The following is a 23386-nucleotide window of genomic DNA, read 5'->3' as shown; positions in this document are numbered from 1 at the left end:
CTTCTTATCAACTCTGCTCATTCTCCATCATAAGGACATTGGTTTTTAGTCTTGCGGGTTTTGAGAAAGTGAAATGATCTCAGCTCACTCTCACTAATGTGTTATAAATCCACTCTAGGCGCCAAGGGCAGAAGCAAAGAGACCAGTTTTCAGATTATTAAAATATTCCAGGTGGAAAATGTTGAAGTCTTAGGACAGGGTAGTGATGTCCTGGTTAGAGAAGTGGTCAGCATGGATATTACATTTTGAAGGAGAGCCCACAGTATTAGTGAGCTGATTGGATGTGATTTTGAGACAGAGACAGGGAAGAGAGGATGACTGGAAAGTTTTGAGTCCTGGAACCCAGAAGGTTGAGTTGACACTTGGGGAGATGAGAAGGCTAAAGGGGAAGCAGGCTCAGAGTGAGAGAAGAGAAGTTTGTTTTTTTTGTAAATGTTAAACGTGACATGTTCATTAGACACCCAAATAAAAATGTTTAGATAAATGAATTCAAAAGAAAGAATATTACTGGTCTTCTCTGTGGATTGAAGATCCAAAAAACATTTCATAATTTTCTATCATGAAAATCTTATATGTTTTTGAAAAACATTTACTTAAGCATTTACAAATCAGTAGGCAAATACCCAATCCTATACAACTGACTGATTTATGTTTTTATGTGTATAATGGCACATTTTTTCTTAAAACGTAGCAAAGTGTTTATGGTTTCTGATACTTTTATGATTCCAGTTAGAAAAAAAAAGGGACAGAAGAGAGCATACTCATTTTTATTTTTAGAGAGAAGTGATATTCAGAGACAAGGGTTTTTGATGTTGTTGCTGTGTAAAGACAGACTACACATCAGAGCCTTGACCATCATGTCCCCATGGACTCTTTTATTGGCCAAGTATTTAAGTCTTGATATCAGAAACCCTTGACATTTTGAAAACGTTTTCTGTATGTACACTTTAATACACTTTAATGTACTTTTTAGTGCAGAAAGAATTCCATATCTCTGGTTTCTCTTGCATTCTTTGGTTGTCCTGAATTCATTCCCACTTGTGATGCTTCTTCAGTTGCTGCTAGAAACATGGCCCCTTCCTGACATGGCTTTACAAAGAGGCAGCAATAATGATCCTTAATAATCTCAAAAGCTGTGTACAGGAAAATCATCTGCATCTGAGCCAGAGAAAGTCATAAAGTCTATCACAGAGGGTTCTAGCTAAATGTCTCTTTTCCCTCATTAGATAACTTTTCATCTATAGGTAAGTTAAATGAGGGAAACTCACAGAAGACACAAATGTGTATTTATTAAGCATTTTTTCCAAGTCAGGCTGAATAATTTTATTTTATTTAATAGTTTGAAATGGAGTTATGTTTAACAGAATTTATTTAAATCAATGCTTCTTTATAATTTTGAATGTATGTCTAATCTCATAACTTTACGTCAAAAGTGAAAATATCAGCTATTTAATGGTCATCCGCATTGCTATATGCAACTTAAAAGTTAATTCACTTCTTCATTCAAACTATCCTTTGAAATCTTGTCTAAAACTTACAGAATACTAAAAATGATGTTTTTATTAAATTAAATATGTTTTCTCCTTTAATCTCCAAACATGTAAATGTCAGAAAATCTCAGATATCCTAACCTACATAGCTAACTAAAATTTCTCTAAAAAGAAAGTTATTGTCCATTTTTAGATGATATTTTAGAAATTTACATTTCACAGGTGCAACAGATCCAATACTACCAAATTCAACATTCACCATATGCAAAATTATTTTTAAAGCAGAAATGTATTTATTCCAAAATTATATTATACCATTTATAATGTTGTATTGGAATAAATCACTCCCTCAAAAGGTCATAGGTATTTAAACCAAATAGTAAACAGTGTGCTTGTATTCTTATGTAGGACTTTTATAAATTACCTCTTAGACATCTTGTTTTGTTTTCTTTCTGGACAGTTTGGAAAAAAAAAGTATGTGGTTTTGGAAATTTATTTATCTTCTAAATAAGTCTGAAAGCTGAAAACTAGATTAGAAATAAGACAATGCTTGAAACTCTATTATATGTAAACCATTTATAGTCCATTGAAATTTTTCAAAATAGTTGGTGATTGATTAACTCTTGAAAGTTCTATTAACATTTATTTCAATTTTCACTGAGGTCTCTCTCATTCACCACAAAAATAATTTTGACAGAATAAATGAATTGATATCATTAAAGATACAAATATTTGCATTGAAACTTGAAACTAAGCCAAATATTGACCAACACCTTCTGAATTGTAACATGTCCACTATCTACTAGAAAAGTGCATTCATTGTATTTAAATCTATGCATATTTGGTTTTTTTCTTAATTTAAAAAGTATCATTTACACCCTCCACCTTTGAAAAACAGTAAAATTTGGCTGTTTCAATCCACAGAATTGCTACTTTATATTTTTTCCCACAATGCAAAGGAATAAATTCCCACAGTTATCACAGAATAGACTCCATAATAGTATCTCCATGTGTGGGGTTAACCTATGGATGTTTACAAAATAAAAACTTGAACTTGTGAAAACTTACATTCTTTAAGCCACTAAGATCAAGATATAATAACGTTTCAAAGTCAAGTCTCCTTTTGTAGTCTTACTTATTTGCCACCTTTCAACTAGCAAATAGTGTTAAATAATTCCAATTGCACGTTGAAATCAGTTTTCTTTCCACTAAAATGAACACAAAAAAACAAATCCTTTTTACCACTGAAGATAATTACACATCCTGGATATTTAGCCAATCTTGTACTTTTGTGCCAATACATTTTATGTAACTTGCTGATTCTTAAATGATCTAATGGTATCATAAATTTAAAATGCACCACTATTTTTTAGGCTATATATCTATATAGCATACTTAAAAAGGAATATATGCCTATGAGCTTATTGATGTAAAAATGTAAATACTATATCTGAAAGTTCAAATATCATGCCAGACCTTTGCTGCTTTTATTTTGTGTGTTGAAAATCACTCTAAAATGTCCTGATGGCTGATGGCAGCTTTTCAAGTAATCATCAATAAATACACACAAAATAAGAATCAAAAAAGTTATTAACTAACCAGATCAGTTAGACATTTAGATACAACAACAGAATACATAGCCTCTCAGCAGGTTTTCTTCATATAATTTCTCTAAGGGGTCACAGACACATCCATAAACCTTTAGGTTGTTTGTAGAAGGAAAGGAAATCTGTTTCTGAAGAAACACTCTGCCATGGCTCTACGGGTTTCTTTTTGTGAGTGATAAACATGTTCCCCGAGGTCTAAAACAATGCTCAATTTTCTTGATGCATTAGAGGGACCTCTGTTCCCTCGGGAATAGTACAGAAACTTCAAATATTTACTTTAACAATGTGACCTAGTTAACAATATTAGAGAGAACCTAGCTGCTTGGCTTTCCTGCTTATGAATGTATGAATTTTCAGTATGGTAAAATAAACAAGCATTTTTCTGTGAAAAGACTCAAGGAATGTCTGCCTACACTAAGCAAACTATTACCGAAATAAAAGAAATCATGCATGCCCACTTCAAAAACTTCCTTGAACAAATACTTGTATATTGTTTTAGCATAATGCCAGACTTGTCAATAACGTGTTCAAGTTACGGTATTGAACTTACACAATAAAGACTTAATACTCTATGGGAATGTTCAAAGCAAGGCCTCAATATCCTTCTTCAAATGATATTTATATTTCACCCTTATGACATAGATGCATGTATTTACTTTTCCAAAGAGAATATAAATAGAATCCATATTCTAGTATCACTGCTTTATCTCATTTTTAAAGAGGCACTTCTTCATATTTCTTAGAGTGTATTTTCACGATAATCTCTTCCTTTAAAAATATCAGGCAAAAATGTGTATAAATATCACTGACAATAAAAGGAAAGCTATTTATTTTTAAACTAGCTTTGGAAGCAGCCGCCCCTGAAACAATGGAAGGAAGAAAGGATATAAGAACTAACTGGCAGAACAGGCGGGGTGCGGGGTGTATGAACAACTGGCCTATTCCAAATGAAATGTGGTAATTCTTTGATGTCTACTACTTTCAATAACGACGGCTACAAAAGTAAAGCATAGATCTCAAAATAGGCAAATCCATGAGGGCAAACAGCTGTGTGTGTGTGTGTGTGTGTGTGTGGTGTGTGGTGTGTGTATGTATGTGGGTGTGTGTGAGACAGAGAGAGAGAGCGAGACAGAGAGAGAGAGGACTATCACAATTAAATTGAAAGAATATGGGGGTGCTTATTTATGAAGTTATGTGACAATAGATATAACACAGAATATCGCATCAGGAAAAAGCATCCCTAAATGGTGCAAGTTAGCTGGTGCTGAAGGGAAAATTTATAGAGTTGACCAAATATCCCTTGACCAAGCAGCTCCAAAAACATTCCTGGAAAACGAGTCTACTCACACATTGAACTAGATAAAGCAATTTCAAAAGGCATCATTGTTGTAATTTTTTCATTCATTTAAAAATATTTTACACAATGCAGCCAACTCTGAATTGCTCATTTGAAGAAGAACAGACACACAGCAATGGGAAATGAAGTTTCCAGATGTTGGGCAAGGGAGATAGTGGGAATCATACTTAGATAGGTATGTATACACATAAAATATGCCTTTCTGGTTATTTTTACATATGACACTAGCCTTATGAGAGGGGAAAGAAGCTGGCTATACTAGTTGACATCTGAAGCTGGTAGAATCCTAAAAAATGCCAATAAATAGTGTATTTCAAGAGAAACACATGAGACTGAAAAGTTGACAATCCTTCTGTACTTTGTTTCTCTTTTATCCTAATGCATCCTATTGCCTAACACTTGCTTCTGTAGTATATGAAGTCCAAGACTATAAAATGTACATCAGGTAGGCAAAAACGTAAGAATCTCATGGGTAGGGTTCTAACAAAGATAAGAGTTGCTGTGGCTTTTTATCCCCAGGTCATTCTAATCTCTATCATATTTATGGGCAGGGCAGAGTACCTGACAGTTGTTATTCTTCTGTACTTCCTTGAGGTTGGCATTTCTAAGGTGTATTTCAATCATATTATTTATGTATAGATTATGTATTTTTACAAATGTTAGATAGGCCATCAGTGAGACTGCAGATTGGTGTCCTGATCTTGATTTTAAGACTTTTGGCTATAGAATTGTCACTGGAATTTTTGAAGCTTTTGGCCAAAAATATATAAAAGCTGCTACATGCCTTTATTTCTGTTGGTTTCCAAGAGCTCCTTGAGATATGTTTCTTTCAAAAGAATATTTTAGTGGTAAATTTTCGATCTCAAAAATTGTCACTCTGAAGAGGTGGTAAAAATCTTGCTTTTTCACACTGGGATTTGAAATTTAAAGTAAGATTTTTAAAATGTGCTATAATTGTACAATTTCTATGAAATAAAAACTAAATAACATAAGGATTCCACATCTAGATTTGAATTATAATATGCTATCTCAGATGCCCTCAGAAGCTTTCATTATGTCTTATGGATGCAATATGTTCCTTCAGTCTTTTCTGAAAAGAAAATCTGTACTTACAGAGTCATTAAGATAATTACTTGGATTTTTGAGAAAAATTGTATTACTCTTGGTCACCTAAAACCTATGTTACGTTGAGACCTGTTGTTTTTTAAAGGACAATTTTTTTTCACTAAAATGGTACAAATTCAAGATTGCATTACAAATTAAATTGGAATTCCCTTAAACAGGTTCACTGAAAGTCTATTTCACTAAACATCATTTTCATTAACTTTAGCAGAAGTAGTTTTCCAGAGTTAGTATCTCACATAATCATTTATAACATCTCTAAGACCATTGAATATGTATGATTTATTTTATAAGCCTGTCACATCAAGAATTTATTAGAGCTCAATAAAAATATATATGTGCATGTGAATATATATGTTTATGTTTCCAACCAGTACACAAGAATTAGAAATTAGCCCCTTATCCGTACATGGCAACTTTTATGCCCAAAATTAGCTGTGAAAACACTATTCACATATGAGTTCTCTTTCTCTTGGTCAAAGAGTTTTTTTGGGGGGGGAATGTTCTTAAAGTACATTAGACAGGGATACAATGGGGTCTTAAATACTACATTTGATCTTAGCCAAAAGGCCGAGAAACGATACAATGGGGTCTTAAATAAAAGACACGTTGTGAAGACAGCAGTTTAAAAAAAATCCACTCTCTTTCAGAATTCGACATCTTAATATGGGGAACATATCCTTTCACAAGACTCCAGGAATTAAACAACATAGAAGAGTTCAAGTGTTTAGTTTACCAGCTCCTCTGCCATTCCTTGTCTCCAAAATTCAAGGCCAGTGATAGTCACTAGGACACATTTTGTGTGAAATGAAAATCACTAGACAGGAAATACACTTATCATACTAATTTCCTAGAATCATCTAGTTACCTGTGTCCATTAAAAGTACATTGGAATATGACAACTTCGGAGAAAAACAATGAAACAATCACTATGATAGCTGAAATATGGCTTCATAGGAAACAGGGCTACATTTAATTAGCTTCCATTGCGTATGTGTCTTTTCTGGTTTTTGTTATAATTCATATCACTGGTATGGTCTCGAGCCAATCTTTTCCAATTTAAGTTACTACCAAAGTTTACAAACTTGACATGAAGATTACATTATATTTACAAAGAACTTGGCACTTACAGAATAAATTATTGACTTTTTTCTTTAACTCCAGACCAGGGCACCCATGGTTCAGGCAAATGGGAAAGCCCAATGCCTTATTATATATTATGCTACATTAACATGAATAAATAAGTTTCCAGCTGGTCATTCTTCCACAGTGCTGTCCCTGTTGCTGAAAACAAGTACCTTCCATTTCTAATCCATGGAGAGTGTAGAGAATTTATCAGTCCAGAGAGAGCAAAGGTTGCATGTTTTCTTCTTCATTTTTATCCATGCGTTTTAGTACTGTAGGATCCACTACCGACTGGGATCTGGAAATGATAAGGCTAATGTCAGAGAGTTATTACCAAATAATCATGTTCCCTTCTCTGTCTTTTCTCCATTATTACTGCTCTCATGGATGCGGATTATCTTGCCTACATCAAAGGCTTTATGAACTGGGAATGCTGCACGTTTACAGAGGGACATGCTTACCATGGGTTTTGCATCAGAGGGAGAAAAAAATCCCCTCTGAGCTCTAAATAAAATAATGAGCAGCAAAGAATTCTAAATGTACCATAATAGGCTTAAGTTCTACTCTTCCCAATCGATCAAGAGTCGTTTCTTTGAGAGTGAGAATTTATAGCGTAGGACAGATGGATGATAATAGCACATCCCCAAGTGGAAAATTATTACAGTGAAACTATTGTTATGAGAAATGATGTAGAAGTGATAGGAGCCTTGGTTCCTGTTTTAAAGAGCTCTTGGAAACAAATTCAACACGAATGTGCATTTTAACCACCTTTTTAAATGTTTGTTTATTTATTTATTTATTTATTTTGAAAGAGAGAGTGAGAGCAGTGGAGGGACACAGAGAGAGAGAGTCCCAAGACAGACTGCGCTATCAGCGTGGAGCCCCATGCAGCACTAGACCTCACCAATCATAAGATCAGAACCTGAGTGGAAATAGAGTCCATTGCTCAAACATTCGAGCCACCCAAGCGTCCCTAACCATCATTTTTCATTTTGGATGACCACAATAGGAAAAGAAAAGGAATCAAAATTTGAATGTGAGCTTTTGTTAAATTTCCCACCAGAGCATCTGAATAAAATCAGTCTTACTCTGGAAAGTTTCATGAAATGATTTAAGGCTTTAAAAGAGTAAAAATCCCTCTTGTTGAGGCAGCAGCACTTTGTGATTACAAGAGCAATCATTTGAACTCCTTATACATGCCTTTGATAGTAGGTAGGGATTATATCTCAATTCATCATTAGGAAACAACTTGAAACTGGGCAGAGGGAAAGTCAATGAAACATACTACTGTTATGGCAGGAAACTGCATTCTTAATAGCTATGGCATTAAAGAAGCAGCTGCCCTTTTAAAATTCTCCTCAGCAATGAATTTCCCCCCCGCTGCTGCATTCCAGCCAATTGGCTATTGCTGTGGCAATATGCCTCTTAGCAGACCTCATTAACTCTCAAAAAAAAGACTGTAAGCTAAAATACAACTGCACATGCTAATGAAAAAGAACAGCAATGGAACTAATTATCAAAGCAAAAATAATTATAGGATTAACTGATTAATTGACTCTTTTATTTAAATAAACCTAAATTCATCTCTAAAGAGGGAGTGAAAAGAAAGGGGAGGACATTAAAATAGGAATGTTTCATTTCCTAAGTCATTTTCACTGTTTTATCTCAGTAATAGGTTATACATGTGTATATCAGAAAGGAGACCAACTAAAGTTGAATGAGCAGATGGGTGAGAGAGAGACAGTGGAGGGAAAAGAGGGAGAGGGACAGGGAGGAGAAGGGGAAATAAAGGAGGAGGAAGGAGAGAAGAAGGAGGAAGAAAAGAAGGAATAAAAGATTGTGTATCATTTTTAAAGGCAATAATAATTTATCTTCAGAAAAATAATTTTTAATGTTTATTATTTTGGAGGGAAAGAGAGACAGAGCATGAGCTGGGAGGGGTGGAGAGAGAGAGGGAGACACAGAATCCGAGCCAGGTTCCAGGCTCTGACCTGTCAGCACACAGTCCGATGCGGGGCTCGAACTCAGGAACCAAGAGATCATGACCTGAGCCAAAGTCAGACCTTTAACCGACTGAGCAACCCAAGCGCCCCATATCTTAGGAAAAATAATTTATTTGATGAATAAAATAACATTTTAACACAGTGAAAAATGGCACAAAACACTTACGAATTAGACCTTTAACACTGCTTTACTTGGACTCAACTAAAAACAAACAAAAAAATGGTCTCCTAAGAAAAATCCATGTTAAAACAAAAAAAATTCATTTGATGCCCTGCACTAAAGTATTAACGTGACTACTAGTAAATTCCATAAGCAGGGACATGATCAGTTTCTCTCCTTACAGTGAACACAATGTGTATCAGTCTGTTACACAACAGGATCTTAATATCTTTAATTCTACCCAATAAATAGTTTCCATAACTGAAAGAAGTTTGGTATTAAGCATTTAAAAGCAAGAGTAATAAAGATAAAGCCATTTATCCTATAAAAAAGAAATTCTTAACAGAAAATCCATTTTAAAATTCTCACCAAGTTAGATTTATTCTATGAATGTTGAAGCATAACCTAATAATATTGAATATGTACATGCCAAAGCTCTTCAGGCAGCACAAAGTGCACAATTTAAGCATTTGCCAAAAGGTTCTATGAAAACATATATCACACACACACATGTGCACACACACACATACAGTCTTTTAAATCCTTAAGTTCCTTGACTATTTTTAAAAAGTGATTAGAGAATATGGTTATTTTAATAAAATATTTTAAATTACAGTGCACTATTCAACCTGGGATTAAATTCTTAGTTTGCTTTTATCATGAACTACCAGTATCAGAATTGTTGGATGATGAATGTTGGCTCCATATGTAGAACAATTCCTCAATAAAACAAGCCAGGCAGAAACGATTTCCGATTAAGATTTTTCGGTATTTAATTGTCCCAAGTGTACCATTATTTTAGTCCAGATTTTTTTTTGCTGTGTTATACAAAACAGCAGAGTGTTTTTTTTTTTCAGTTTTTATTTTTGACAGAGAGAAAGAGCATGAACAGGGGTGGGGCAGAGAAAGAGGGAGACACAGGATCTTAAGTGGGCTCTGCACTGAGAGCAGAGAGCCAGATGTGGGGCTGGAACTCACAAACCGTGAGATCATGACCTGAGCTGAAGTTGGATGCTTAACCAACTGAGCCACTCAGGTACCTCACAACAGGGCTATTTGTGCAGGATCATAATTGTGCAGGATCATAAGTGAATGCGCCTGTTTCAGCTACAATAGAAGGAGTTGTTTATCATTAACTCATAGTATATGGGAACCTTCTCCACATAGCCTCTACTGTCTTTGCAATGAATAACTTCTATTTCTTTTTTTGCATGAAACCCAATAACTTAAATTTAATCACTCAGTTATCATTTATTCATTTATTATGCACCCACAATGTTGCGTTATACCTTTGTGTTTAAGAGGACAGATTTTGGACAGAAGTGGATTCCAATTCCAGGTCTGCTATTTGCTAGCTCTGTGACCACGAGAAGGCTATTTAAACTTCCTAGATTTTGTTCTCTTAACTGTAAGAGGGAGAATACAACACCTACATCATACAGATGTACTAAGGATCAAACTCAATAATGCATGCATAAAGTCCAGCACATACTTTGGCAGGTCACAAATGGTAGCAGTTAAGGAAACGACTGATGGAATTGGATTGTTGGTTTTCCAATATTAGCAGTGCTACTTTGTGTCTATGTGACATGTGGGAGTTATTTATCTTCTCTTTATCTGGATCTCCTCACCAATGAGAGAGGAATAGTACTAACCTATTAGTTATTTATAGAAGCAAATGAGTCAATGTATACAAAGCATTAGATGGAGTTTGACATGTAGTAACAACAGATGTGGAATATTATTCAATAAAATCAGAGCTCATATTACCATGGCAATATTAATATTGCTACTCACTCAACTGTTACATGCCTACCCTAGGCACTATCCTAGGTACTAGAGATATAAGGCAAAAGACATTCCTCCACTTTGAAACACCCACAATCTTTTGAACTTTGTATCTTTTCATGTACTATGGTATTCCTCCACAAATTGACACAGAGGCAGAAAGTCTTCTTCCTACACCTCTAGCTAAATGCCCCCAAAGGAGGAAATATCTACAAGTCTTTGGTAAAGGAATGATTTTTTTCCCTCTCAATCTAATGATAACATAAAACTGGGGGGAAAAATAGAGAAAAGGAGACAATTTTCTCCCATTCTTAACAGGGAACTGCCATTCCCTGACTTAGAGAAGATGAGACTCAAGTGAAATAACTTTCTTAGGCTCATTCTTCACAAGTTTTCAGATAACACCCTAAGAACTTCACATAATACAAAACCTACCCCCAAACAAAGGATGTCTGAAATTCTAATCAATCCATGTCAGCAGCAAGAAACTCAGGGTTGGGAGGTCAATGTGCTGTGAGCCAAGTCGTCAGAGGACAGAATGGCCTAATTAATTGGAGAAGAAAATCAAGATCCAAAAAGACTTCAAAAGGTGGACAGACTGAGCCAAATCTAACAAGATGGTGTTAATCAATTAAAATTGTCTGCTTGGAGGAAAAAGCTAAACACAGAAAGAGAGAATTATGAGGATATGGATCTGTAAGTAAAGAGCCTTCTAGTGTTAGGGAGCTCAAGATGAGTCAGCAATGTGCTTTCACTGCCTGAACCACAGCAATAGAGTCAAAAACAGAAATCAAAGGAAGCCACTGAGGGCAAAGCTAGGGTTCTGGAACCTAAATGCAAGTAGTGATAGCATCAGATGTCACCTATTCAATTCTGGACATGGCACCTAAAAGGGGCCACTGACAGCAGAGCACTGCTTCATCCACTCCACTAGTACCCAGTGAATACCCTCTCTTTGTGCCAGGCCCTACTTCAGTCACTGGCAATTCAGAGAACAGGACAGACAAAGCCACTGAAGTCTTCATGAAGCTTAAATTTGGGGAGAGGAAATAGAATTAAAATCAGTGATTTGACAGACAAAAAAATAAAGGAAGTGACTGATAAGCAGTGACCAGAATGAGGAGGATGTAGAGTTGATTAAGACCAAGTGGTTGAGGGGCGCCTGGGTGGCTCATTCAGTTAAGAGCCTTGTTAGAGTCTCTGTGAATATGGAACAAAACTGTGCTGACATTGCCTTGTATGACTTTATCTTTGACTTAACTTTCTTAGACATCTAATGATGGAGGCATAAAAGGATTTAAAATCCCACCAAATATATATTCCCCAAAAGTATAAGACCTGGAGTTAACTGGGGGCACCCTCACACTGGCTCCAGCCCACTTCCCAGCCACCTCCAGCATACCTCTTCATGGACTTGGGAGAGAGTTCCTTTTCCACCTCTTTTACAGGCATACTGTAGGAGTCCACATTGTATTCACTGTCATCATCATACTCGTGATCTAGCAGTGTTCTTGCCCACGTTCCCATATCATAAGGGGGCAGCATTCCTCCAAACTCAGAAGGCAGGATCTCAGGATGAATTAGTTGGTGTAGACTGTTCAGGTTGTTACCATGCAAAAATATCTACAAATGCAACAAGGGTGAGGCGAAACACACACAGGAGAATAAATACAATCCAAAGGCTAGCAGCAGGGAGTGAGGCTAGGAAAAGCAAAAATAAGAGTTTTCCATGTCTGTTAAAATATTTAAGTCCTTCATCCACTCTGTAAAACAGACAGGGATGGTATAGTTATACTAATATTTCATATAAAAATCCTGAGGCATAGGAATTTTAAGCAGTTTCTAGAAAGTCAGAGGGTGGTTGGGTTAAAGAGCTGGAACCCAAAATTTATAGTTTGAGGTCATGAGTAGAATCCAATGTGCATATTGATCTGTACATCATCCTGATGTTAGTTGTGCAAAGTTAATGGTGTGCATAATGAATGCTGTTAAAATAGACCATTCTCATAAGGGACTCATCAACTGTAGAGCCCATCCAAGTTATTAAGCCCAAAAGCTGTTACTACTTTGGCTTTTTCTTTATCATCAATAAAAATAAGAACACTGTAACCACTAAATTACTGCTTTGTAATGCAAAGTGTGTAATGTAAATAAAAGTAGATTAGCATCATCATAATGAAAGGTTGAGTGAAGGTTCACATCCCAAAGGACTTAAGTTCTATAATGTTGCCAGCATCTTCTCTACTAGTGGTTTCTATATTTATTGTTCAAAGAAAAATAAAATAATGGAGTGAAAATGTAAAGATTATACATTAATTATTGGTATTACTGTCTACATCTAGCTTTTTTTTAACTGGAAAATTATTCAAGCTACAGATGCAAGATTTATTCCTCCATGAATTACTACCTCTTTCCTCTTCTTTCATTTCAATCTCAAAACTATAGATTGGTCTTCTCTGAAAAAGCATTGTTGTCATCTCAAATAATTTATAGAACATTTGTTTAAGGATTATAGTTTATAAGTAACTTAGAAATAGTCACTTATAGTTTAAAAGTGACTCATATTTCAGGTTCATGATGAACAAACAGGCTAATATATTTATCTTCGCTGTCTGTATTTTTAAAGTCCACTAAAGTAAATATATGGGAAAACAAAGAAAAACTAGTCTACAGTATTCAAACAAAATGATAGGGATGGGAATGATCAATCAACAAGTAATTTCAACAGATTATGGACCAGTAAAAGCAGGTGAGAGAGGGTCCCTGGCCAAAATAGGCAGAGGAAATGGCTGCCTGAAATACTTGATGTGGGGCCAACAGAAGGAGAAGATGCCATCTGCTGCCAAGTACATCAGGCCAATTGCAAACTTCACACACTTCCACTCCTCTTTGCAGAGCACAACAGTCCCCCTACCTACCCCCACCACACACATACACACACACACTCTTAGGTTCTTCTTAGGAGAAATTAAAATAATTGAGGCCAGTGGTAAGTTAAGTTCTGGCACCTGAAACTCTTATTTTATTAGTTATACAATCTTATTTCATTAGATGTGTTCCTTCACGTAACAAACCTCCTTTCAAGTCACGCATGAGTTATCATCATAAATCCTTAGGGAGGTAAATGTAATCCTAGCACACTACTTCCTCTCTCTTTGCTAACATTCTGCTACCTCCTCCCTCAACATCATTTTCAGCTTTGGCCTTGCTTCCTCTTTCACTGAAAAAATAGGGCAACCAGATGAGACCCACCCACCAGCATCTGTGTCCATATGCTGTGCCTCCGCTTCTAGTACAATGGAAAGATAAACTCTACAAAGGCCAACCTCTCCACCTGTGCACTAGAATCCATCTTCTCTCCTCTACTCAGTTATGCTGCTCAAGCAGTTCTTTCCAGTCTCTCTCACATCATCGCACTTCCTCCGTCTGGTGGATCTTTCCCATTAGAGAACAAACCTGCCAACTCTTCTCTTTCCATTCCCTCTCAAAAAGACACACAAAACCTCTCACGGCCAGATTTCTACTTCCAGTTATTCTTCTATTTCTCTCCTTCTCTTTATAACAAAACTCATCAAAGGAGTTGTTTATATTCACTGTCCAAATACTCTAGTCCCATTTTTCCTGAATCCGGTCCAAACAGGCTTTGCCTCCCACGATAACATGGAGATAGTTCTTGTCAGGCTCTTTCTCATTGCTAAATTCAGTGTCCGATTCTCAGCCTTTGTTTTTCTTGAACTCTCAACAGCACTGGATATAAATGACTCTCCTCATTGAAACATTCCCAGCATCTCACGATTTTCTCCTACTTTGACAGATGCTTCTTTTCGGTCTCTTTTGCTGATTATTCCTCATCATCCCAACATCTTAATGTCACAGAGTTCCAGGCTTCAGTTATTGGATTTGTTCTCTTCTCTAAGTGTACTTACTTCTTGGTGACCTCATTCAGTCCAGTGGACCTAAATATTGTCCATACACTGAAACATTTATATATCAAATCCAGACCTCTCCTTTGAAATTTATATCACTATTTCTACTCTCTACTTAACATTTCCACTTAAAAGTTCGATGGGCACCTCAAACTTAATATGTCCAAAACTGAACTCACAACTTTCTTCTCAAAATCAGCTCCTCCCTGTTTTCAATGTCAGTTAGTGGTATGACTGCTTCTAATTTCTCAGGCTAACACCTTCAACCCATCCTTAATTCCTCTCTAAGTTGTCAGTAAATCCTTTTGGTTCTTTCTTCAAAATATATCATGAATCTGAACATCTGACCAACTCCACCTCTACAATCCTAAATGAAGCTATCATCATCCTTCAAACTGTATTACTGCACTAACCTTCTAATTGTTCTCCCCACTGCCACTCTGGCCACCTGTGCTCTATTCTTAACACAGCGGCCAGAATGACCATGTCAGATCATGTTATTCCACTCACAATTCCCCATTGGCTTCTCCTTTCTCAAGGAGTACATCCTGTAAGGTCCTCCATAAACCTCTTCTTTGAACACACCTACCCCTTTACTTCCTGATAAAGCATACCATGCATGCATTTGTCCCAGGACATTTGCAATGGATGTTCTGTCTGAGGATTTTTGCCTTTAGATATTCCTATGGCTTATTCTCCCATCTCCTGCAAGCCTTTTCTTGCAAGTCTCCTTTCAGGAAGACCTCCTCTGGTGAGCCTTTTTAATATCATAACCCTGCCTAACCTGGAAAGTTCTGTCCACTTTCCCTACATCATGTTTCTTTATATCATTTCTCACCATCTAGCATATTATATAGTTTACTTAGTTTTACTGTGCATTTACTGTTTTGACAATTCATAAAATACTGTCATGTCTCCAAACCCAAGGTTTCTTGAAAAATATATACTATATGAAGATTCCAGAACTCTTAAATGTAAATGCACCTCTGGGATGGGCAAAGGATGCATTGCAATAATCCAACTATTTAATTTTTGCTTTAGATTTTTCTTTGTTTTAACTAGTTGTTGATAGCGGCATGATTTATTAAAGTTTTGCTATTTTTTTTCTCCTTATATTTTTCTCTTCCACCATTTCATTCAGGAAGTCTTGTCTTTGTGGGCTCCCTAGCCTCAGTGTACCTTACAATTCTATGAATTAGCCTAAATAATGCTTCTATTTTATTTCCCTAAACCATGCCATTAAAGAGATTATGGCAAGTGACCTGAGTGGAAGGGAGGAAAATGAAATACATTTGGGAATTAGCAAGGAATAGCAGAGTCCACCATATGGAGGAACAGGTGGAAATCTGCACCCATCAGTAGGGAAAGCTATATCCTGTCATCTCTTGGTGAGTGGCAAGACCACAGCCCTAGAATAGCTGAAGGGTGCATGAGAGTTGAAGCCTAGCCATTGGTTTCTAGCCTAATTACAGATAACTTGGGAGCAGAAGGAAACCTTTATTCAAGGAACTAGTACTGGCTTCAACAATGAAGATGTCAAGTGGCCATGATGGATGGGAAGTTTGGTTCTGCATGAAAGACTCCATATATCAACGAGATTTTGGGAAGAAGGGACCCTTCTACCACTTCGGGTTCATATGCCTATCCGTCCAGCATGTTGGAGACTCAAAGTCAGATTTCGTTTAATGAAAATAAGTAAATAAATAAATAAACAAACAGATAATCAGGTGTTTCCTTTTTGTGACAAAAGATTCACAATTATTCCTTAAGTTTTCTTTTACCAGTTTTTCACAGCATAGATTTATAACATCTGAGGAAGTGTTTGAGTAATGTGGTGATGCTGAATGCATCACTTGGAATACCTGTAAAGAAATATAATTGCTTTGTACATTACATTAATTATTTAAGTAAAAATTAAAAGTGTTTTAACCTATAACTATTTATAAGTCATATGGTTTTAATTAAAATGGTAAAGCTCAGATACTTCACTTCCATCTGGAATAATGTTACCAAAGAATTTTTCTAGGCATTGTCAAAACTGTTCAGTTCACTCAACCGCAAACCTGGAACTTTCCTCATTTTTTAGACTTGATCCTTTTTAGTCTTTTTCAACAGAGCAGAACATTGTGCTCAGAACAAGTCACCCCTGTACTCATAGTCTTTCAAAGTATTTCTCATTTCACTCTGACTGAAAGCCCAGACCCTTGCAATGGAATACAAAGCCCCATGTGATCTGTCATGTCACACCCCCTTCTATCCCATCATCTACTACCCTCCTCAGCGTCTCATTCTGCTCCAGCTTTCTGAGCCTCCTTGCTTTTGCTAAGTGTATATACTAGGCATGTTTCTACCTAAGGGCCTTTGTCTTTGCTATGCCCTCTGTCTGGCACTGTCTTTCCCATAAATCCACATATTCAGCTCTACTACCTCCTAGCTGTGATTTAGAGCAATTTGCTTAACCTTCTGTAACTCATTTTCCCATCTATAGAGGGAGAAAAATAACAATGCTTCCCCTTGAGCCATTGTTGTAAGGATTAAATGAGTTAACATATGTAAAGTACTTAGAACAGCATGTGGCATAGAGTGAATACTACAGAAGCATTCACTAGTATAATGCGTACTAAAAGCCCCAGCAGGTGTTTTGGATCACCTGATCATCTCTTCATAAAACAAAGTTTGAAAGTGTTACTTGTGAAGCACATCAATACATTTTTCTGAATTCTAACACATTTTTCTTAATTCTTAAATCTAATACATTTTTCTTAATTCTAGTAAATTAATTTGACTCTCACTGGTAGAAACTATTCCTGATATAAATTATAATTGTTTACAGAATTCTTCCTCCTAAACTACTGAAACATTTTCAACAAACTCATATCCAGAAGACCTTCTGCTCACTAATGTTTGATACAAACACATACTGAACAATCACTTCTCTGTTATGCTCACAAGGAGGCTTCTACAACATGGCATGGAAATACCTGAAGTGCCTTCTCATTCATTGGGAAACATGGAAAATTGCCTTCAATAAAGATTTAGAAGTAAAGTATACTTTACTTTGGAACTAATCGTTTGAAAATTGGTCACAGCACGGTGGTAAAAATAGCTCTAAATCTGGAGATGTCTGGATTCCTATACGAGCTTTATAGCTGTGGAACTGAGTAAGCAAGTTACTCCATCTTAAGACTTACTTTCCTTAGCTCCAAGATAGGAGATACTGCTTACTAAATTTACACTTCAGAAACTTTTGGAGGCTAAAATGAAATAATGTGCATTAAAACACATTTTAAAGTCTGTATTATTAATAATAATGAGAAATGCGTTCAGCATTTATCACGTACCATGCACTGTGCTAAACGCTTTATATAAATCATCTTATTTGCAGAAAAAATGATTATTTTGTTGCATGTACTTTGAATATCCTCATTGTTAAATGAAACCGAGCCTTAGAACTCAAGTAACTTGCAATCTAAACAAATATTAATATTTTTAAACATCAGCATTCTTTCTGAAATGTGTGATCGATCATGATGATCACCACAAAATTATATTAGATTTCACAAAATTCACTATATTCAATATGATACACATTGTGAAATAACTAGCATTCATATATCCACTAATAAAATGATAACTTTTCTCTAGATCTTACTTGAAATTAGGTGTACTAATAACAATCTAGTAACATGGCATAATTTTTTTTTTACTTTAAACTGGGGCTTTATCATGAATGTACTGACATGTTCTCCCAATTTGTGGGAAAATAGACAAGCAGGCTTGTGGGCTTTTGAATATTTCTTTTATATGGTCCTTAAGAATTTTTAAATATCTTGTATGCTGAATATTTATATGCAATATAGAGGTACATTTACCACACCCGATATTATATACACATTATGCATCATAATTCATTGAATATGGGAGGAGAAAAAAGTATAAAAACAAAGAAACAAACAAATACCCTTTTCCGAGTCTTCTCCTTTAGGAAAGGCCGGATCACGGTATACAGGGCATGGATATACCATGGCTGATTGACAAAATGAATTCCTCCAAATCGTGCTGGGAAACTATCCTAGAGTAACACGAAGCGGGGAGAAAAATCAAAACATGCTTTAATATATTGAGAAGGCTTAAGGAAATCATATGGTATATAAATTTGTTATTCCACACACTTAAATGAGATTATTTGTATAGTTAAGATGAATAACAAAGACCCTTACCGTATTAAACATTATAAGGTTCATACTGAAAGTGAAGCATATGTAATAAAGCAAATCCTTCTCAAGAACAGTTTATTACTAACTTCAGCGCTTTTAAGAGTGCCATATTTTAAGCCTACAAACTGTTAACAGTCATTATAGGCCAAGAAGAAGAAATAAATACTTTTATTTATTTGTCAAATACTGAATCTAGTTAGATAAGTGTTGTATTTAAATCATTTATATTTATATTAAAGTGTACCTAATTTAAAATATTTTATTAAGTTCACTGTAGTCAACAACGCGAGCACCATATTTCAAAACTCACTTTATCGTATTTTGTCAACTTCATTATAAACATTCTCCTTCCCTTATCTCAGCCATAAAAAAGGGGAAACAGACTTATGCAAAATAAAACCTTAGCGTTGTAGTGTAAGAAATTTGGGGTTGTATTTTGCTAGGTTAAATTAAGTCAAAACCCTTTGAGCTCACCCCACAGTATGAAAACGGGCCTGTCAGAAAGCCACCCTCCTCTTCAACAAGAACTCACTTGTGTAAGGTTCGAATATGAGGTGACGTAGAGAGGTAGAGAGGGCTTTTTTTCCTATCTGTAACTAAATAGGTGCATCCCATTCACTCTATAATATGAAGGGAATCCTTCAGCTGAATGAATTACAACATCTCACAGTGCACTTGAGGAAGCCACATAAATGGACTGATTCTTGCTACTAGTTGAAAAATTCCACACTGAACTGACTACAAAAGTCTTCTTTAAAAAAAAAAAAGGGCTATACCACTAGAAGTCTCTCTCAAGGTGTATCATGATAATTAGCATTCTTCTGGATTCTATTTAGAGCATGAATGGGAACAAATGAAAAGTAAAGGAACTGAAATAATCAGATGCATTTTTTTAATTTAATATTTTCTTAAACAAGATTGTGTAGTCAAAAACACACATGGCATAACCCCATTAAAATATTTTAGTTTTGGGGGGACACTTTGGAACATTAATAATTAATTCGTGGTTTTGCATATTGATTTTCAGAGCGAATAAGCATTTTTTTTTTTTTGCCAAGCGATATCTATCTCTGAGACTAACACATTATAAAAAGGCAACAGTACTGGCTGCCTAGGTGGCTCAGTCAGCTAAGCATCCAACTCTTTATCTCGGCTCAGATCATGATCTCATAGTTTGTGAGTCTGAGCACCACATTGGGCTCTGCACTGACTGTGTGGAGCCTGCTTGGGATTCTCTCTCTCTCTCTCTCTCTCTCTCTTTGTCTTTCTGCCCCTCCTCTACTTCCTTTCTATCTCTCAAAATAAATAAAAATAAACTTAAAAAATAAAAAGAGAACAGTACTAGATAAATAAATAAATAAGAATAACTAAAGATAAAATTTGTCTCCTTTAATGCCAGTGTCTTACTTCTTTTATAAATACATAGTTTTCATTTATCAAGAAGTTATTACAATAATAGAAATGAATCAGATAGAAATACAGACATAGTATGTTTTTAGGTTATGACATTTTTATACATAAAAAGAAAATAATGTATATACAATAAAGAGAATGCTAAGATAAACACCCATGTGCCCTCTACTCACCTTAAGAAATAGAACATGGTTAATAACCTTAAAGTTTATTGTATTCCTATTCTTTGATCTTCTACATTTTAAAATTTATATTGTAATTCTTTTGCTTATATTTTATTTTATAAACATATAAATATATAAATATAATATTTTACTTGTTCTATAGTTTATATCTTATATATTTTATTTATTTTTATATATTATAGTTTTTGCTGGCATGTATATATATATTTTAGGGATATATGTGTTTATATATATGTATGTATATATATGTGTGTGTGTATATATATATATAGAGAGAGAGAGAGAGAGAGAGAGTTAAGTTTTCTAACTACTTAAACTTTATCAAAATGTCAGTGAATATATTTTTCTGTTGTCACATAACATTGTTTTTAAGGTTTCCTGTATTTGAGTTTTCTACATGCATAGGTATAGTTCATGGTCACTATTGTATAGTATACCATTATATGATACCTCACAATTTATTTTGTATTGTCAATGCATGGTGTTTTCCAAATATTTTGTCTGTTTTGCCATTACCAGTACAGCTGCTTTGCAGACTTCATTCTTGGACATGTCTCTTGGGCATGTTCAAGTGTATATGTGGGGTATATATCTGAACTGTTAACACTGAGTCATAGAGTGTAGAGACTTCAGCTTTACACAACTGGTAACAACAAGTATATCAATTTATACCCCTCCTTCCCCCAGCAATGAGGAAAGTTCCAGCTCTTACCCATACCACACTTGGTACTGTCAATCTGTTGAATTTTGCCAATTTATTGGGTATAAAATAGATTTTCATGTAACTTTAATTCCCTAGTTACTTGGTCTTTGCTTATTTTAATTCCATCATTAATAACATTATTTAGTAACATAACCATTTAATTAATACATACTTATTTTGTTTTATAGTCCTTGAGCACGTGAATTTGCTTACTGTCTCTACTGATCTTGCTTACAGTATCTTGTTTATGGTGAACTTATATTTGGCTAATATTAGCCATTGGGAATCCTGAAGGAGCTGGCTTGAGGATGCTTTTCCCCAGATGAGATCTGTATCAGCTCCTACTCAGTGCCATCAACCTAGTTTGGCTTTAATTCAATTTCCCATCTTGGGGTTTCTGATTGTACAGTGTATATTCAAACCTCAGCCTCATGAGATAATTATGGCCTCAGACTATCACAGAAGATAATTACCATTATTATTAATACCAATATTATCATTATTATTATTTTCCCACCTGCTTATGGGAAAGGCAGAGAGGTTTACCTAAAGGTTTCCTAGCCAGCAGTGATTTTCCTAGCACAAACCTTCCCTAAGGGTGCCACACCTGGAGGAATGCAAAATCTCACATCTAGTCCCCCATTTACCCTCAACTAGGGCAAATCTAGTCTCTGCTTCTGCCCACCCCACACCTTAGGCAATCATTACACTCTAAATCTGTAGGCTCCTGCAGCCAACATTTGCCTCCAGAACCACCCAGGTTTCACTTATTCCCTGGGTTTTGTTTGTTTGTTTGTTTTGCTTTGTTTTTTTCAGTAGACTCTGTGTTCTTGTCTCAGGGTCCAGAGGCAGGTGATGGGTAGGTGCGATTCTTTTGCTGTGATTTACCTAACACCTTTGTGTTTCCTGGCAGGAAGATCTTCAAGAAATTTTAACCTACTGCATTACCTGAAGCAGAACTACTTGGAATGCTTTTAAAATACACTCTTGAATGAACATTTAATCTCTAGAACAAATCTGAATAAACACCAGCTATCAAGTTTTATGCCAAGTGTTTAAGACAGTGATTTTTAAACAAAATCACACAGAGGCCACGCTTCTTCTATGTACTTTAGAAGGCCATGCTTCTAAAAATGTACACAAAACTTAAGCATGAGTTCATGGGCATTCTTGACTGTATCTTTACATAAAGAATGACTTAATCAGTACCAAATCACATTTAAGACAGGGTGAAAGTGGAGAACACTGACTTTGCAATCAAATTAATCCAGGTTAAAATTCTGATTCAATGCCATCTCTCAGGCATCAAAGTCCAAAACAAGGATGACATAATCCCTGATTCCTTCCTTCTCTTTACTGTGATGCCCTTGTTTCCTTCCTCTCTCTCTTCTACTTGTGGTATTACAATTACACATACGTTGTACCTTCTATAGCTGTCCTCCAGTCCTTGGATACTCTATTCCATTTTTCTTTTCAGTGTTCTTTCTCTTTGCTTTTCAGTTTTGCAGGTTTCTTTTTTTTTTTTATGAAATTTATTGACAAATTGGTTTCCATACAACACCCAGTGCTCATCCCAAAAGGTGCCCTCCTCAATACCCATCACCCACCCTCTCCTCCCTCCCACCCCCCATCAACCCTCAGTTTGTTCTCAGTTTTTAACAGTCTCTTATGCTTTGGCTCGCTCCCACTCTAACCTCTTTTTTTTTTTTTCCTTCCCCTCCCCCATGGGTTCCTGTTAAGTTTCTCAGGATCCACATAAGAGTGAGACCATATGGTATCTGTCTTTCTCTGTATGGCTTATTTCACTTAGCATCACACTCTCCAGTTCCATCCACGTTGCTACAAAAGGCCATATTTCATTTTTTCCCATTGCCACGTAATATTCCATTGTGTATATAAACCACAATTTCTTTATCCATTCATCAGTTGATGGACATTTAGGCTCTTTCCATAATTTGGCTATTGTTGAGAGTGCTGCTATGAACATTGGGGTACAAGTGGCCCTATGCATCAGTACTCCTGTATCCCTTGGATAAATTCCTAGCAGTGCTATTGCTGGGTCATAGGGTAGGTCTATTTTTAATTTTCTGAGGAACCTCAGTTTTGGAGGTTTCTATTGATATATTCCCAAACTCAGAGATCCTTTCTTTAGCCATGTCCAGTCTAATAGTAACTCCATCAAAGGCATTCTTCATTTGTTACATTTTTTATCTCTAGATTTTTTTTTCTTTTTTAGACTTTCCATTTCTCTACTTATACTATCCATCTGTTTTTGTATGTTGTCTACTTT

At 35.6% G+C, this 23386-nt stretch overlaps 1 protein-coding gene across 1 annotated transcript in view; it reads right to left on the bottom strand.

Annotated features, from left to right (window-relative positions):
- Positions 1–848: 848 nt before the first annotated feature.
- The window catches only part of CLVS2 (clavesin 2), a 70971-nt gene continuing 48433 nt past the window's right edge, over positions 849–23386 (bottom strand). The window contains exons 4-6 of the mRNA XM_043592238.1: positions 18540–18650; positions 12055–12275; positions 849–6999 (exon numbers count right to left, since the gene is read on the bottom strand). Coding sequence (XP_043448173.1) covers positions 6912–6999; positions 12055–12275; positions 18540–18650 — 420 coding nt within the window. The 3' untranslated portion in view covers positions 849–6911. The remainder of the gene's footprint in view (positions 7000–12054; positions 12276–18539; positions 18651–23386) is intronic.

The sequence above is a fragment of the Prionailurus bengalensis genome, chromosome B2, assembly GCF_016509475.1.
Source record: "Prionailurus bengalensis isolate Pbe53 chromosome B2, Fcat_Pben_1.1_paternal_pri, whole genome shotgun sequence".
Lineage (NCBI taxonomy): Eukaryota > Metazoa > Chordata > Mammalia > Carnivora > Felidae > Prionailurus > Prionailurus bengalensis.
This window is presented reverse-complemented; position numbering and strand designations above follow the sequence as displayed.